Consider the following 18,580-nt stretch of genomic DNA (forward strand, 5'->3'; position numbering starts at 1 on the left):
CGACATCGATATCATAGGCCGGTTACCGGAAGTAGTAACTGCAGTCTTTGAAAGAATCGAAAGAGAGTCAGTGAAAATGGGTCTGGCAGTAAATGGAGATAAGACGAAATGGATGGTTTCAACTCCCAAAAAGCCTTGTACAACCGAGCAGATTAAGAAAATGGAGACAGTTGGGAACCACAACTTGGACACAGTCAGTAACTTTATCTACCTCGGTACCACCGTAACCGAAACGAATGACACCAGTTTTAAGATTAAGCGAAGAATAATACTGGCGAGCAGATGCTACTTTGGACTAAGTAAACAGTTTAGGAACAAGGCCACCTCTCGACAGACGAAGATTACACTATACAAGACACTGATACTACCCGTGCTGATATATGGTTCTGAAGCATAGGTACTTGTGAAAGCAGATGAGGCAGTGCTTGGAGTATTTGCGAGAAAGATTCTTCGTAAAATATATGAACCAGTTTGCGATAATGGCGATATATGGAGACTTATAAACCACGAGCTGTATGACGATAGCATAGTTACACGCATCAAAATACAACGGCTGCGTTGGCTAGGTCATGTTGGAAGCCCGATGGAAAGATCAAGGTGTGGGAGACACCTCGAAACTTGGTGTCAGAGATTTTAGAATGAGCGCAGAAGATTGAGGCGCTTGGAAAGCTATTCTACGTTCGGCTAGTGGAACAAATATTCTATCACAGCCAAGTAAAGTAAGTAAGTAAACACTCATGGCTACGGCTAAGTCATAATGCAACCCCACATGCATTATTTCTACCATCTTATCTTCCCAGCAAAAACTTGTTAAGTACATGTCATTATTTTTGGCATGAAAAATAATGGATAACTCATTATCCTTAGATTTGCTAGCTGCTCAAATATAACGAGTTATCAACAGGAATACCATCTGTGTTACCGGCAGTACAAATTGCATTGCTTACAACATTCGATGAAGTTCAAGAATAAGCACTTATTTGTTACAATAGAAAAAAATCATTATTATAACCTTGGTATTGATAAAAATGCCATTAAGAAACTGCGGGAATAATTATCTCATAACAACAGCATGTGTGCTGTCCTTTACAACGTTAAGATCAACAATATGGGACCTCCATTTTATTGGCGAGTCTGAATGGCGACACGACATAGTAGCACTCCCGGCACGGGATAGCTGTGAGCACCACACAGGCTGGAACAGTGAGTTCCGTCAGTGTAGTGTTCATTGCTGTTACGAGAAGCTTAGTTGCGAGCTACCGGGCGGGTCCACAGGACAATCAGCGGTGTCGAGCGGAGAGTCTCAGTGAGAGGTCGGGCGGCACCGGCTCTTGCACCAATAATGAGTGCCTATGATGTTCGATATGACACGGTGAGTTATTGGCGCCTTTCAATAACAAATGACCATACTGTTCCCGCGGCAATCGGTCCTTTGGACCGGAAAGAGCTTGCTCCCCTATAGGAGCTTGACGAGTATCGCTACCTCCACATGAAAATGTGGCTACAACGACGACGACTTAGTAGCACTAGGAGGGAAATATTGTGACGTTATTATAATAAATATTTTTAATTTTTTCTACCTCCCCACAAATCCATTAATTGTTCCGCATGATGTGGGCGTAATATTAAGGAAATAAAATACTTAAAAATCATTTTGCTAGTCTGTGATTCGGACTCGGGACCTTTGTATTGTAAATCTTCTGATGTACGCTCTATGCCACATAACTACTAAAATCACTCCCATGTGTTAGAATATTGTGTCTTTATATTAAATATGTTAAACATAAACACAAAAGCATGGCCATCTTTGATAAAATAGAATTAAAGTTAGCTTTTATGTTGTCAGCAAATATTGAAAGGAGAAAATAGTGTTTTATTCACACAATGGTAATGTGGATGAATGCGTTGAGCGTCTGCTTTGAAAACCGAAAGTTCTTGGTTCAACTCTCAGCTGCGATGAAGGTAAAGTTTTAATTTCATTTATGATTTGAATTATTCACATAAAATTTGTCTTCTTCAAAGAAACTGAGCATTGAGAACGTGGTGGTGGAGAAGGGCGCAAACGTTCGCAACGTTTGCAACGTTCAACTAAGATAATATGTCATTATTTTTTGACAACTTGTATGCTTAAGGACAAGTACTAATTTTTGAACTATTGGTATGCTTGTGCGGAAGGACTTTCCTCCTAGGACATCGCCGTGTAAAAGTTATTACAAACGATGCGTAAAAATAAATAGTTATTAGTTATTGAATGAGCTTACCTTTCTGGTTTTTTGGTAATGAGAGTTTTTGCTGGGTTATAATAAAGTGTACATTTTTTAATTTTGTCCAATTTAATAAATTCTTGACATAACAGCAGGCAAAATATTTATTAAATATTAAAAAAAATGCCTATAAAATGACCAAAAATGTATATTTGTATATTTGCGAATTCGAATGAATTATTGGGTTGCCCAAAAAGTAATTGCGGATTTTTCATATAGTCGGCGTTGACAAATTTTTTTCACAGCTTGTGACTCTGTAATTGCATTCTTTCTTCTGTCAGTTATCAGCTGTTACTTTTAGCTTGCTTTAGAAAAAAGTGTAAAAAAAGTATATTTGATTAAAGTTCTTTCTAAGCTTTATTTAAAATGCATTTACTTTCTTTTAAAAAATCCGCAATTACTTTTTGGGCAACCCAATAAATTGAAAAGTACACGCAACAAAATAATTCATTAGCCATAAACTAAATTTTATATATGTAAGCTTCTTTTACGAAAAACGTTGGGACCTTGTTTACCATTTAATTGGAAGAATTTCTGAAGAATAGTTTTGGTTAGGTTAAAAAGAAGGTGCCGATATTAATCCGGCCCCTATGGACATACACATAAGTTAGTAATAGGCTTTTTGTACGCTCTAAATACTTAAAAGTAATCACAAACAGAAAATCTAAGTTAGGAATTCGGTGCTACTTATAAAATCTTTTATTGTTTTCTATGCTATGCCACTCATTTAAGTGGGTTTATGTCCGGTATTGTGTCTACGCCTAAGTGCCGGTGTCTGTTATTGTGTGATTGCCCGGATCTCTGCCTGCAGGGCCGTGTTATGGTCAGCCAGTCGGAAACAGATCTCCATCCGTGTAGCATGATATTCCAGATGGCAATACCAGAGTTCCGTCAATCGAAGATTGTGCCGCTGACAGTAATGTCTCGCACTCGACCTCAAGTGTCATCTCAGGTATCCGATCGGAAACCTGTTTCATTTCTTCCAGGTTTTCGTCGCATTACTATATCGCGACGGTGTGACTTGCTTCTGTCCTCGATTCAGGATCCAAAAACTCTTCTATTTTGATTACTTTACACTTATTCTTCATCGCAGTCCATCAAACTACTAAAACGTAAATGAGTATTGGTCTTATCATGCCGACAATACTCAGATTCAGGCCCTATTTCGATCTTACTGTCAGTTTACATAGCGCCCAACATCTGTGAGCCTTCTCGGTACGCTCATGAATGTGACACTTTCAATTCAGTTTCCCGTCCATGATCAGACACCAAAATCGTTCTGTTGAGGAAACGTGGGGCATCAAATTGGTCCACCTTCGTCAACCTCGTGAATCAGATTTCAGTCTTCTTGGGGTTAGCATTGAGACCTCTAGAGCTAGCAAAAACGTATGTCATCTCAACTATATCCTTCCTCAACCATAAAGGTGATGATGAAATAGCGCCTTTTTCCACTTTTTCCCTTATATATATGTCATGGGACCCATAGTACATGATTTATCCAGTCTCTAAAGACACTTCCTACCCAGTACTGGTCAAAAGATTGGATCAATATGTCTCGATCCACACATTGTTAAAAACGCCCTGTCTAGATCGCCTTAGATTTTTACGCTGATCAAGAATATATATACTTTATAGGATCGGAAATGGATATTTCGATGTGTTGCAAACGGAATGACAAAATAAATATACCCCCATCCTTCGGTGGTGGGTATAAAAATAAATCAACCTCCAATATTTTTGACTAACATTATAGTGGTCTTCCACCATTCGAAAATCGCACAATTTAATTGATTTAGGCTTATTTAAGAGTGTGACAATTTTTTCAAAATTTTTTGACGATTTTTTCATTGTACATTTTGGAATAGAAATAGCCTATAAATTATTTTTTTGATTCAATTACACTAAAATTTAATTGTTATTGTATATTATTTGTTATACTATGCCTTAATTAATGCTTTTGAGTTAAAGTTTTGGACAACGGACTGAAATTTATCTTTTACGATAGGACAAAAACTCGCACAAAAACAAAAAAGTTAATGAGTTGTAAGAGAATGCTGGGAGCCACTGTGTATTTAAGAGCTTGCAGCATGAGCCGAAGGTAATCATTTCACAAAATACCCATGAGCCCATATGAAAGGTAGCCCGGACATATAATGGATCTCATTATGATGTCATATAAATATTGAAATAAATAAATATTCAAATATACATCCATCTTTTCATGTTCATGTTCAGCATAGAGGCAGTGAGCAAAGGAATGAAACGGCACATCCAATGACGAATATGGTACACTTTTGATAAAAAATTAAACTAATGTTTGTTAGCGTTGGCCCATGAGATAGTCCAAATATAAAAATTTTAATGTAAATACATGAATACAGAGGTGAATAAGCATGGCGATACGATAAAAACGTTCGAAACTTACCAAATGGAGAGCGCATACTTTGAGGGGAAGGACTCATGGGTGAACCTGAGCTGCTGCTCTGTGAGAACTGCGATTTGTTTTTCATTGAAGTTGAAAAAACTGCAAGATATAAAATAAGGTACAAAATATTTATATTAACATATTACTCTTCAAAAGAAAAAACAAACAAAGCGCGGGAATATTTCATTTAGATATAATCAACCGATTAGTAATTAGACGTTTTTCTTCAGGCCAAAAAATATTCTTATATATAAAAATCAATTTGTATTTGTTTGTAGGTTTGATTGTTTGTTTGTTTGAATGTTCGTGTGTTCCTTATAGTCTCAGAAACGGCTGAACCGATTTTCTTGAAATTTTCACAGATGGTACATAATGATCCCGTGGTGAAAATAGGGTACATTTTTTGATATCGGACCCTCCCCTTACCCAAATTTTCAGAAACGCCAAATCTCGGAGATGGGTGGTGCGATTTAAGCGAAATTTTGTGTGCTCTCATATAGTACCTACCAAACATATATTTAGACCAATCACGACAATATGGGTCTCAAATGAAAGGTATTTAGGATAAGAAAACGTATCTGATATCCATTTGTCGAACCAAGTGCTAGGGGGACCACCCCAACCCCCAAAACACCTCTAAATCGGACATATTTACCGATCATGGCAATATGGGACTCAAGTGAAAGGTATTTGCGAGACGAATAAGAATCTGATATCCAAATGTGGGACCACGTTTCTGGGGGTCCACCCCTCCCCCAAAACACCCTCCAAATAGGACTTATCTACTGACCATGGGAATATGGGGCTTAAAAATGTATTTGAGTGTAGAATTAGAATCTGATATCCAAATATGGAACAAAGTGTTTGGGGGCCGCCTTTCCCCAAAAACATCCCCCAAAGGGGACAAATTTACGACCATAGTCATATGGGGCTCAAATGAAAGGTCTTTGGGAGTAAATCACGAATCTGATATCAATATTCGGGAAAAGTGTCTATGGAGCCACCCCACCCCCACAACACCACCCAAATAGTAAGTATTTACTGAATTTTGCAATATGAGGCTCAAATAAGAGGGTTTTTAAAGTGGAACACGAATCCGATGTATATTTTCAAGTCCAACTCACAGAGTGGCCATCCCATTCCCCCAAACTCCCCCAAGCTGGACATGTTTGCCGACTATGGAAATATGGGGCTCAAATTAAAGGTATTTGAAATGAGATTTGAAAACGAATTTGATATCCATTTTTGAGGCCAATGGCAATATGGGGTTCAAATAAATGATATATAGATATATGAGAATAGAGCACGTTGCTGATATTCGGCCATATATACCGACCTAGCAATGTGGAGCTAAAATGATAGGTATTGGGGGTAGAGCAAGAATTGATAACCACTTTTGGGACCAATTTTCTTGGGTCAACCCCTTTCCCAAAATATGGGGTTCAAATAAATGATATATAGATATATGAGAATAGAGCACGTTGCTGATATATTTTCCGGGCTTCGTGCTTGGGCGACCACCCCGATCCCCAAAACACCCCTAAATCGGCCATATATACCAACCATGTCAATGTGGAGCTTAAATGAAAGGTATTGGGGGCAGAGCAAGAATTGATACCCACTTTCGGGACCAATTTTCTGAGGGTCAACCCCTTTCCCAAAATACTCACAAGCAGCAATTTTTTAGTGACCATAGCAAAATGGGGCTCAAATAAAGGTATTTGGGAGTAGAATACGAATTTGATATCTAAATGTACGACCATGTATTAAGGGCATCACCCCTTCCCCAAAACACCCCGCAAAGGGTAAAAATTTTTCGACCATGCCAATTTAAGATTAGAAAACGAATTTGATAACCTATTTTGGGCCATGTATTTGGCGGACGCCTCATCGTGTAAACTCCCCTAAACCAATGGCAATTTGGGGTTTAAATAAAAGGTTTTTGAAAGAAGAGCACGATACTGATATTTTTCAGAGCCGAGTGCCTGGGGGACCACCTCAACCCCTAAAACACCCCTAAATCAGATATCATGAGAGTAGCGGGCTGAAACAAAGTATTTTAAGAATGGAGTACACCTAATATCCAAACTTAAATTCGTAGACCAATAAAGATCATATAGGATTCGGAAATAGGCACTTATATTGTTAAACAATTAGTCAAGCGATATACGATTTTCGTAGCATAGTATTTCACTAAAAGCTCTTTAATTGTTGAAAATAAATATTCCAAGAAAACTTTTGTTTCATTTAAAGTAAAAGAAGGCGCAGCGGAGCGGGCCCGGGTCAGCTAGTATATTTATATAGCAATGCCTATTACAACTTCACCTTTCCCCAGCGCCCAAGTTTTGTAAGGTGTTTTGTGGACTATGGTAGATAAAAATGTTGCCGGCATTAGATGTCGTCAGTCAAAGAAAGATTTATTCACCCAACATAAGTACACATAAATAAGCACTTTTTGGGCCCAAAATACATTCCATGGAGTGTAGTAAATCTTATATGTAACAAGTAAAAGCGTGCTAAGTTCGGCCGGGCCGAATCATATATACCCTTCACCATGGATCGCATCTGTCTAGTTCTTTTCCCGGTATCTCTTTTTTAGGCAAACATATGACAATAGAAAAAAATTGCTATGATATTGGAGCTATATAAACGTATGGTCCGATGGTCCGGACCATAATTAAACTGAATGTAAAAGTCGTTGTGTAAAATGTCAGCCAATTCGAATAAAAATTGCGCCCTTTTGAGGATCAAGAAGTAAAATAGGGAGATCGGTTTATATGGGAGCTGTATCAGGCTATAGACCGATTCAGACCATAATTGACACGTTGAAGGTCATAAGAGAAGTCGTTGTACAAAATTTCAGCCAAATCGGATTAAAACTGCGACTTCTAGAAGCTCCAAAAGTCAAGATCCCAGATCGGTTTATATGGCAGCTATATTAGGTTATGAGCCCATTTGAACCATACTTGATACAGTTATTAGATATCATAACAAAACACGTCGTGCAAAATTTCTTTGCCTTTAATGTAACTGAAGGTTCATTAATTTCAACTAATAAATATAAAAGTCGAAGAGAAGTAAAAGCAATAAATAATAAAATAATTGCAGGAAGAATTGTTCAAATAATTTCAATTGTTTGATCGTGAAGTAAAAATCGATTAACATAATGATTATTAAAGGAATTTGTTTTTCTAAATATATGCTTATTGCTTAACTTTACCCGGCAAATGGGTGCCAGTTAGTGACTTATCGTCCCGATAAATACAGTTGTGTTTTTTTTTTTTTTTTTTTTTTTTGCTTACCAATTGCTAATTTCAGGTGTGTTCGCGTACTTATCCAGTAACAATATGCCAGTAAAAAATTACAGGAGAGTAGGTTAGGTTAGGTTGAAAAGAGGGTGCAAATATTAATCTGCACCATGCCACATGCCTCGAAAAAAATTTAAGTTAGGAATTCTGTGCTATTCATATAATCCTTAATTGTTTTCCATACCACTCCCCTATGTTGGTTCATGTCTGGAATCGTGTCCCCGCCTAAGTACCGGTGTCTGTTAGCCGCGAAAGCCGGGCAGTGAAATAGGAAATGCTCCTTGCCGCACCGATTTTTCATAAGTGAGCTCGCAGTCCTATGTGTCCCGTTATGTTACCAAAAGCAAACAGTATAATGGCCATAAGGGCAATAACAACCAGAACAGAAGGAAGGATTGGGCCGCCTTCTCTGAGGATGGCCCAACCCGCATCGTTTGGGTGCCGGGCCATAACGGAGTAAGGGGGAATGAAAAGGCAGACGATTTAGCGGTGAAGGCCAGCGAACTGCCGTCGATAGACTTGGTTAACCCGAAGCCTTTCGGGTTGATGGATCACCCCATAGGTCTGGATCATCCCATAGGACGGCGAAAATCCTATGGGATGATCCAGACCGTGAGATGACGAGGCTGTTACTGAAAGGAAGTGCAGGAGAGTTAGAAACTTCTGATGGGGAAAAACCTCCAGCAGAAATTTGTAACCTCTCATTTACAAAACTCCCCAAATTTTGTTCACTCTCACACTCTCTCTATCTCTCTCATTGGAAAAAGGAATGACTTTCCGTAAACGTTTGTGCAAACTTATGAGTACGCGAACAGTCCAATTGCTGATTGCTGCGTAATGTTGCCATATCTTCTAGTTACCTTTAAAGTACAATATATGAGAAAACCAAATTTAATAATAGGAGGTTTATCCCCACAATCAGGTTAGCTAACACGAACTTTATGTTTTCTACGTGTAACCCGCCCAAAGTTTTGAAATGTAAGCATATTGCAGCCTACACCACTACAGTAGATGCAAATCAGGCCGTCAGTAAGTAAGTTTTAGTTGGATTTTAAAAATTAAAAATCTAGAGAGCCAATTTGGTTTTCAATTTAAATGTAGTTTGCGAACTTCTACAATCCTTAAATGTGGTTGTTAAAGGAGACATCAAATGACACTTTTTGTATATTCAGTTGGCAAAAAAAATCCTTGGTGTCTGATGTTAAGAGAATAACTTTGTTGTTTTTATTTTCCATACATCCCATATCCTAAAATCAAAGTGTATGCATCACATAACACAAGCCCTGCGTAAAAAGGAGTAGTTGTGAAGTAGTTAATGAGCAAACAAATTAACTTCAATTTATGAATGTATTCTCACCCCTCCATACCTAAATTTGCGGGTATTTTCGTTGCCGTAAATAAGAATGTAATTAAAATCAAAACCCATCAGCTTTGTGCCCGACTAAGTAAATATTTGATGATACTTTATTATTTAACCTACTGAGTAGCGAGGATGGTGGTGGAGGTGGTGGTCCGTGGCTACATATCCTTTTTGGAATTTATGAAGTTGAGGCTGCAAACAAATCCCATCATCCTGAGGGGACAACCTACGCCACAGACTTTAATAAGTTATTGTGGCCAAGTCCGTGAGAAGGATGTGTCATTAAACTATTTTCAACCACAATAATGATACCACGCCAGGATTTGACTGCTGCTCACCACCGAACCAGTCTAAAGGGGACGGATGTTTATGGTTCACAGTTTACAGCCATCAAAAATAGCTTAGCAAAATTTGTTATATGAGAGTAAATAAATAGCGCAGTGCAGGCAAACATATGTGGGCATCAGGTACTCATTCTTAATAATGGGGTGAAATGTAAAAAATTAAAGTAAAATAAAATTAAGAAAAAGCGCGTTAAGTTTAGCTAGGCTCAATCTAAACTACTCCCAACCAAGAATTGTATTTGTCAAGTTTTTTGTAAAGCCCCTCCCCTTACCATAATTTTCAGAAACGCCAGATCACGGAGATGGGTGGCGCGATTTAAACGAAATTTTGTGTGCTCTTTTTTGGTAACCTAAAACTAAAAATTTGGCATCCAAATTTCGGATGGGGTACCTAGGGGGCCACCCCACCCCCAAAACCCACCAAATATATTTATAGACCAATCACGACAATGAAGGGTATTTGCGAGTAGAATACGAATCTATTACCCAAATGTGGGACCAAGTGTTTGGGGGATCACCGCAACTCACAAAACACCCCAAAATCGGACATAATTAGCGGCCATGGTAATATGGGGCTTAAATAAAAGGTATTTGAGTGTAGCATACGAATCTGATGTCCAAATGTGATACCAAGGGTTTGGGACCGTCCCTCACCAAAGACATCCCCCAAAAAGGAGAAATTTACAATCATGGTAAAATGGGGCTCAAATGAAAGGTCTTTGGGAGTAAAGCACGAATCTGATATCAATATTCGGGAAAAGGTGTCTATGGGGCCACCCACTCACACAACACCACCCAAATAGGAATTTTTTGCTGACCACTGCAATATGGACAGAAATGAGAGGTATTAGGGAGTAGACCACGAATCTGATATCAACATTCGGGACCAACTGTGTAGGGGACGTCGCACCACCAAATTGGACTTATTTGCTCACCAAGACAATTTGAGTCCTCAAGACAGTGGAGCTTGATATTGATAGTTTTTAGAGCCTATACCACAAACCGGACATATTTGTGACTTTTGCTATAAGGGGTTTAAATAAAAGGTATTTAAGTTAGAAAACGAATATGATATCCAATTTCGAGGCCAATGACAATATGGTGTTCAAATAAGTGATAAATAGATATATGAGAATAGAGCACAATGCTGATATATTTTCAGGGCTAAGTGTTTGGGGAACCACCCCGATCCCAAAACACCACTAAATCGGGCATATTTACCGACCATGTCAATGTGGGGCTCAAATGAAAGGTATTGTGGAATAGAGCCCGAAATTGATACCCACTTTCGTGACCAATTTTCTGGGGGTTTCCCCTTTCCCAAAACACCCCACAAAAAGGAATTATTTACTGACCATCGCAATATGGGGCTCAAATAAGGGCATTTGGGAGTAGAATACGAATCCGATATCCAAATATGGGACCATGTATTTGGGGCACAACCCCTTTCCACAAATGTATTTAATTGTTGTATTGTATTTCATTGTTGTAGTGGATGAACAGGTCAAAACCAAGAAAATTTCTATCAGCGTGGAGGATTAATTTAGCGGTCTAACTTTGTTTTTCCAGCAAATATTCTCAAATAGTTAGGTTAGGTATCTAACAAATGTTGGATACTATCTTGACGGTCTGTAGGTTCGAAATGGGTATTGAATTCGGATATTGTCTACCGGTTCTACAGAAGTGTGATTAAACTAACGCTCACTTACGCCTTGGTAGTTTGGTGGACTGCAATGGAGAAAAAGTGCAACGTAATAATACAAAATGTTCAGAGAACATGTCTTGGCATAGACGGATTGATGTGAACCAAGCCGACTAGGGCACTGGAGACTATTCTACATATTCGACCCATAGACCTACAGATTAATGTGAGGCAGCCACTGCGGCTATGAGACTTAAGGCGATGCAAGAATGGATAGTTGAGGCCACGATGGCGACCCTGGAAGGAATGGAAAATATTTTCTATCGGATACCTGAGACGACACTTGAGATCGAGTGCGAGCCATTGCGCAAGTGGCACAATCTTGGATTAACGGAACTCTGGTATTGCCATCTGAAAGTTCATGCTACACGGATGGATCGAAACTAGAGAACAGAGTGGGCCTGGAGTCTACAATGAGAACCCAGTGACTGACATTTGTTTCCGGCTGCCTGACCACAATACCGACGTCGAGTGTAAGCGTCTTTATAGATAGTAAACTGGTCATCGGGGCAATATCAACCAGGACGTTAAGATTACGAACAGTCTTGTAGTGTAAGAAGGAGATTAACACCTTCTCTGAGAATCCCACGACCCGAAATGAATGGAACAGAAAACTATTTGGCAGTAAAGGCCCGAAGAATGTCGCGTAGAGAAAATCGAAAAAAAAGAACTTGTAAAAAATATGCAGCGTGAAAACGGGCAAAAATATCTTTTTGAAATTCGGACGGTTAGAGATGCGGTGCTAGCGAGATCGTGTGCAAAATTGCAAGGCCCTAGTTTATCCAGGTGCCATTTGGCAGGCCTCTTAAGTTGGTCACCTCGGTATATCAAAAATTTGTCGGGGCTGCTAAATCTTCGTTTGTGATCCGATTCCCAATTTTGTTGCTGGATAGTGCACAAAAATCCCTACAAAAGCTCCGCTTGAGCTTTACAATATCTCGTCTTGTTTTGAGGATAATCGACCCATAATGTATCTGCTTTGAAATTTTTATCAAGACCTGATTCGTATTTTGTAATTTACGAAGACATTTTCAGATTTACGCATGATTTGGATTTGTGATAAAATTTAAAACGACCATGCCGCGAAAAGTCTCCACATTTGATTATTCGGTTGAAAGTTATACAGCTTGGATATCGACAAATGTGAAAAAGTGTATTTTCTGCATATGTCCAATAAACCCGTAGATTTTCGATATTTCGAGCCTCCACAGCAAATTAGCTAAAAAAATACGATTTTGAACCATCTTTGCCCAAAAGGGGAATTTTGTACAAAAATCGGGCAGAATTTTTTAAGGAAGAGTTACTAAGATATCTCGATTCGTTTTTTTTTTTTTTCTTAGAAAACGTTTCGACGTCTTCACAACTTCTGCAGAAATCATTACAACCTTCTGTCTATCAGCGTGTATTCCGATCAGACAATTACCTGTCACGAGGAAAATAATAACGTCTCTTCAGCCAACAACAGCAAAACGGTAGACCACTTTAAGTCCAGATTGGACCTCAGAGTTCACAACCCGCACTTTGTAACCACATGTCTTCCGTTGCACTTCGGACCTCATCCTGAAGTCTTAGCTTACATGTCGCATACCCACAGATTTTAGTTACCCTATAAAGTGTAGGAAGTTCAGAGTCTAACAATCTCACCTGCTCTACAATTCTCTGGGATATGTTTGTGATCTGGCACTCAGTATAGGTAAATTTTGAACTGCTCAATTATCTCGTTGACAAATCTGCGATAGGCCAAGGCGGTTTTTGAACTCTAAAATACGTTCTGCAAAAGATTTTATGGCTGCTTGGAAGTCTGAGATTACATTTATTATTGAGCTCTTCCACCACTTCTTTAATTGCAAGGGTCTTCGCATAATACACACTACAGTGGTAGGGATACCTTCTCCATATGGCCAATCCTAGTTCTTCAAAATTTTCCCCAAAGCCCAGCTGGACTTCTAGTTTGGAATACCGGAAAATCCGCATACCTTCTATTCTTTATCAAATAGAGGCTACGGCAACGTGTTATCCGCAGTGCCTTATATTGTACATCGGGATTACACAGCGTCCGTAGTCGTCGCATGACCAAAGAGAAAGCCCTTACACTTCACAACAGTGGTCGCATTAATTTGTTAAGCCACAATATCCAGAGCCAAGGGATAACAATGAGCACCACACGGGCTCGAACAGCTTAGCTGGGAGCTAACGGGCGCATCATCGGGTTGCTGTTAGTGGAATGCTCCATACGGACTAACTGCAATTGACTGCAATTGCAGTTAGTCCGTATGGAGCAATCGGCGGTATCAAGTAGAGAATCTCAGTGAGAGGCCGGACGTCACCGAGTGCCTAAATAATGAGTGCCTTTGATGCTCGATATAACAGGGCGTGTTATTGGCTCCTTTAACCCATTTGAGACCACTACCCTTTCTTGTGATGCAATCCCTTCAAACATTACATGTAAGAAGCTTTCGGTTGCCTGATAAATTTAGTACAGTACTGATTTATGTAGTATAGTTCCCGAGAAATCGGGGTTGGAAAAAAGATAGGATAGACACTATCTGTCCAATGGACCAGCTCCCTGGAAAGTTTCCCTTAAACGAAATAGCCAAGTCATCATAATACGCGACCACAATTACACCTTTTTCTGTCAGAGACAATTATATATTGCTAATGGCTATATTCCAAAGTAGGGTAGTTAGTACACCTCCTTGAGGTATTGCTCAGGCTTGCCGTAATACATGTGTTTGTACTATCTTAGGGTTGTTTAAAAGCTAAGAAATTGGTAATACTTAGAAATTGTTTAAATGAATCGCAAACTTCGGTATCGCCCAATACATATACAAATAACTTAGGTACATTTACAGTCAGGTGTAAATATGCTCTCATTTGAAAGTGTACACACATATTTGGAAAGGCACAGAATCCACAACTCTTCCACCCTTTTCTCAAGACCCTTTATTTGAGTAATTAATTTGCATTTAACCTCAAATGACTTTATAAGAGAACTTCTAGGAAAAACTCAAAAAGAATCAGCAGGACCTTCCTAGTCAGCCCATCCCATGCCATCAGATCATGACTGAGAAACACCCACTGCCTGCTGCTGGTGGCTCACTGACTCACCGGATGCTAAATGCTCTTGTGCAGGTCGGTAGCTGTGGGTTCGGTTGGAAGTAATTAAAATGTGGGTTACACGCTAATGAATTTAAAGCACACCGAGATTGTAATGCTCAGACAAATCCAAATGCCGCCTCACCGCTCGCCCAGCATCTCTCGCTTGAACTCTGGCAACGGAGCGGCACAATGCGAAAAAAGAAACCCAACTAAACACGTTGATACACTGCCACTATAGACAACAGGCTCAAATAATCCCGAGCAAAGGACAAAAAACCCAAACCATGTAAAAAAAGAGGCAAAAAGGCATGCAAAGGTGTGTTCTCTGCTCCGTTGGTTGTCTTGTCGAGTGTTGCTCGTTATCAATAAATCTAAAACATCGGAGGCAGGATGGTATCGCCCGATACGACAGCCTATGATGCCATAACAAAAAATGGCACCCGCGCCATACTCCGTGAGTGGCACGAGAAAGTGGCTAAAGATGGCAGCATGGCGATAATAATGATGATGCTCACCCACTCGTTTGTGCTTCTTTGTATGCATCGAGTCTGACGATGAGTGTGAGGTTGTGTTCCTTAACCACTTTATGAAAGTTGCATTTGCAATACTGTTTGTATGTTTGTATATGGGGCAGAGATGACTTGATGCATGTCAAGCTCCCGACGAAGTTCCTAATCAATTATCTCTAGAGAATGAACCGATTTAAACTGACTTGTCTGAAGAGTCAGTTGAGCGGAGCGGAACATTTTAAAGTGGGCCCATATCGAAACGTGAGGCAGGCATCTTTAAACGCTTCAATAATAAATTTGAAATTTTATTTGTTAAATACAAAAAAAAAACAAAATGGTTACAAGCAAGCGAAAAGGCTACCGAGGAAAACAACGAAAATGTAAATATTTGCTATATCTGATGTCCAATATTTACCTTAGCACATCAAACAGCCAATGTTCATTGCCGAAATGTCATTGTGTCCTTGATTAGTGACTTTGTTTATTTGCCATTTGACATTCCTTTAGGGTTTGCAAATGGTATATTTTTGGTCACAATTAAATAATTCAAATGTTAACAATCAAAACACTTTTGTAATATTTTGGATTTTATGCACTTTTCCTTAGACAAGTTGTTAAGCTACTGTTCGGGATGATATAAGCGCGTAACCTATTAGCCGGCAGATATCTGGATGTAAAATGATAACTGTACTAAACTGTGAAAATTTTTACTACAATAGTGGCTACTGTTGACATTCCTACACGCAAAAAAATAATTCGTTTCACATAAAAGAAATTTTCGGCAAGTAAACCTCTTATCTGCTGAACGTTGGATTTTGTTTACGATAAAAGTACACGTTTTTATACCCTCCACCATAAGATGGGGGATATACTAATTTCGTCATTCTGATTGTAACTACTCGAAATATTCATCTGAGACCCCATAAAGTATATATATTCTTGATCGTCGTGAAATTTAATGTCGATCTAGCCATGTCCGTCCGTCCGTCCGTCTGTCTATCGAAAGCACGCTAACTTCCGAAGGAGTAAAGCTAGCCGCTTGACATTTTGCACAAATACTTCTTATTAGTGTAGGTCGGTTGGTATTGTAAATGGAGCCTCTAGAGTGCGCAATTCTTATCCGATTGGGATGAAATTTTGCACGACGTGTTTTGTTATGATATCCAACAACTGTGCCAAGTATGGTTTAAATCGGTTTATAACCTGATATAGCTTCCATATAAACCGATCTTGGGTCTTGACTTCTTGAGCCTCTAGAGTGCGCAATTCTTATCCGATTGGAATGAAATTTTGCACGACGTGTTTTGTTATTATATCCAACTACTGTGCCAAATATGGTTCAAATCGGTCCATAACCTTATATAGCTGCCATATAAACCGATCTTGGGTCTTGACTTCTTGAGCCTCTAGAGGGCGCAATTCTTTTCCAATTTGAATGAATTTTGGCACGTAGTATTTTGTTATGATATCCAACAACTGTGTCAAATAAAGTACAAGTCGGTTCATAACCTGATATAGCTGGCATATAAACCGATCTGGGATCTTGATTTCTTGAGCCTCTAGAGGTCGCAATTATTATCTGATTTGCCTGAAATTTTGTACGACGGATTCTCTCATGACCATTAACATACGTGTTTATTATGGTCTGAATGGGTCTATAGGCTGATACAGCTCCCATATAAATCGATCTCTCTATTTTACTTCTTGAGCCCACAAAGCGCGCAATTCTTATTCGAATTGGCTGACATTTTACACAGGTCTCCAACATATAATTTAATTGTGGTCCAAACCGGACCATATCTTGATATCGCTCTAATAGCAGAGCAAATCTTTTCTTATATCCTTTTTTTTGCCTAAGAAGAGATGCCGGGAAAAGAACTCGACAAATGTGATCCATGGTGGAGGGTATATAAGATTCTCCCCGGCCGAACTTAGCACGCTTTTACTTGTTTACAATAAATTCTTGCAAAGATTTGTGACAAATATAGTTTTTGCTTACACTAACAACACCGTTCATTCTTGATTTATAAAATGTTATCCGGAGTTTCAACTAGTTTTTCTTTACTTAAAAATTAATTTGATGTCATGCTTATATACGGGTATAAGCACTTTCTTTTTAATTATAGGATGGGGGTATACTAATTTCGTCACTCTGAAAATATTCATCTGAGACCCCATAAAGTATATATATTCTTGATCGTTGTGACATTTTATGTCGCTCTAGCCATGTCCGTCCGTCTGTCTGTCGAAAGCACGCTAACTTGCGAATGAGTAAAGCTAGCCGTTTGAAATTTTGCACAAATACTTCTTATCAGTGTAGGTCAGTTGGGACAAATCGGTCCATGTTTTGATATAGCTGCCATATAAACCGATCTTGGGTCTTGACTTCTTGAGCCACTAGAGGGAGCAATTCTTATCCGATTTAGCTGAAATTCTCGAAGTGTTTTGTTGTGACTTCCAAAAGCTGTGCTAAGTACGATTTAAATCGGTCCATAACCTGATATAGCTGCCATATAAACCGATCTTGGGTCTTGACTTCTTGAGCCACTAGAGGGAGCAATTCTTATCCGATTTGGCTGAAATTCTCGAAGTGTTTTGTTATGACTTCCAAAAGCTGTGCTAATCACGGTTTAAATCGGTCCATAACCTGATATAGCTGCCATATAAACCCATCTTGGGTCTTGACTTCTTGAGCCACTAGAGGGAGCAATTCTTATCCGATTTGGTTGAAATTCGCGAAGCGTTTTGTTATGACTTCCAAAAGCTGTGCTAATCACGGTTTAAATCGGTCCATAACCTGAAATAGCTGCAATATATATCGATCTTGGGTCTTGACTTCTTGAGCAAATATAGGGCGTAATTCTCATCCGATTTGGCTGCAATTCTGCATGAAGTTGTTTGTTATTACTTCCAACAAATATGGTCCAAATCGATACATAACCTGATATAGCTGCCATATAAGCCGGCCTGGGATCTTGACTTCTTAAACATTTAGAGGGCGCAATTTTTATCATACGTGTCAAATGTGGTCTTAATCGATCTATAGTCTGATACAGCTCCCATATAAACCGATCTCCCGAGTATGCTTCCTGAGCTCGTACAAGGTGCAATTCTTATCGGAATTGACTGAAATATTATCTCCAATAGCATAACAATTCTTATCCAATATTCTTTTTTGCCTAAAAAGAGATACCGCGCAAAGAACTTGGCCAATGCGATCCATGGTGGAGGGTATTCAAGGTTCTGCCCGGCCGAATTTAGCACGCTTTTACTTGTTCTTTACTTTAAATATCTTCCATCAGTTATTCAGTCTTCAAGGATTTTAATGTTCGCACACGATATGAAGCTGTTTTGTTATTTGGATTCCCCAGATCGGTCACTGTGCGCTTTTACTTGTGATTTAGTTAAATGATATTCCATCAGTTATTCAGTCTTCAAGGATTTTAATGTTCGCATTTTCGATTCGATTTTAATGAAGCTGTTTTGTACTGTTTTGCACTCTTTGGTGTTAATGGCATGGCGCTTTATCTTAAAAAGTGTAAGAAGTTATCTCTTTTCAGGTTTAGACC

At 39.0% G+C, this 18,580-nt stretch overlaps 1 protein-coding gene across 4 annotated transcripts in view; it reads right to left on the minus strand.

The window, feature by feature from the left end:
- Positions 1–18,580, minus strand: part of LOC106089124 (nuclear pore membrane glycoprotein 210) — a 363,893-nt gene that overhangs the window by 54,111 nt on the left and 291,202 nt on the right. For all 4 annotated transcript variants that reach the window (XR_001221554.2, XR_001221552.2, XR_001221555.2 and 1 more), the window contains exon 24: positions 4,690–4,788. Coding sequence is in view for 1 of the 4 variants with exons in the window: in XM_013254900.2 (XP_013110354.2) it covers positions 4,690–4,788 (99 nt within the window). In the remaining 3 variants the exon portion in view is untranslated. The remainder of the gene's footprint in view (positions 1–4,689; positions 4,789–18,580) is intronic.

This window comes from Stomoxys calcitrans, chromosome 5 (genome assembly GCF_963082655.1).
Source record: "Stomoxys calcitrans chromosome 5, idStoCalc2.1, whole genome shotgun sequence".
In the NCBI taxonomy this organism is placed as follows: domain Eukaryota; kingdom Metazoa; phylum Arthropoda; class Insecta; order Diptera; family Muscidae; genus Stomoxys; species Stomoxys calcitrans.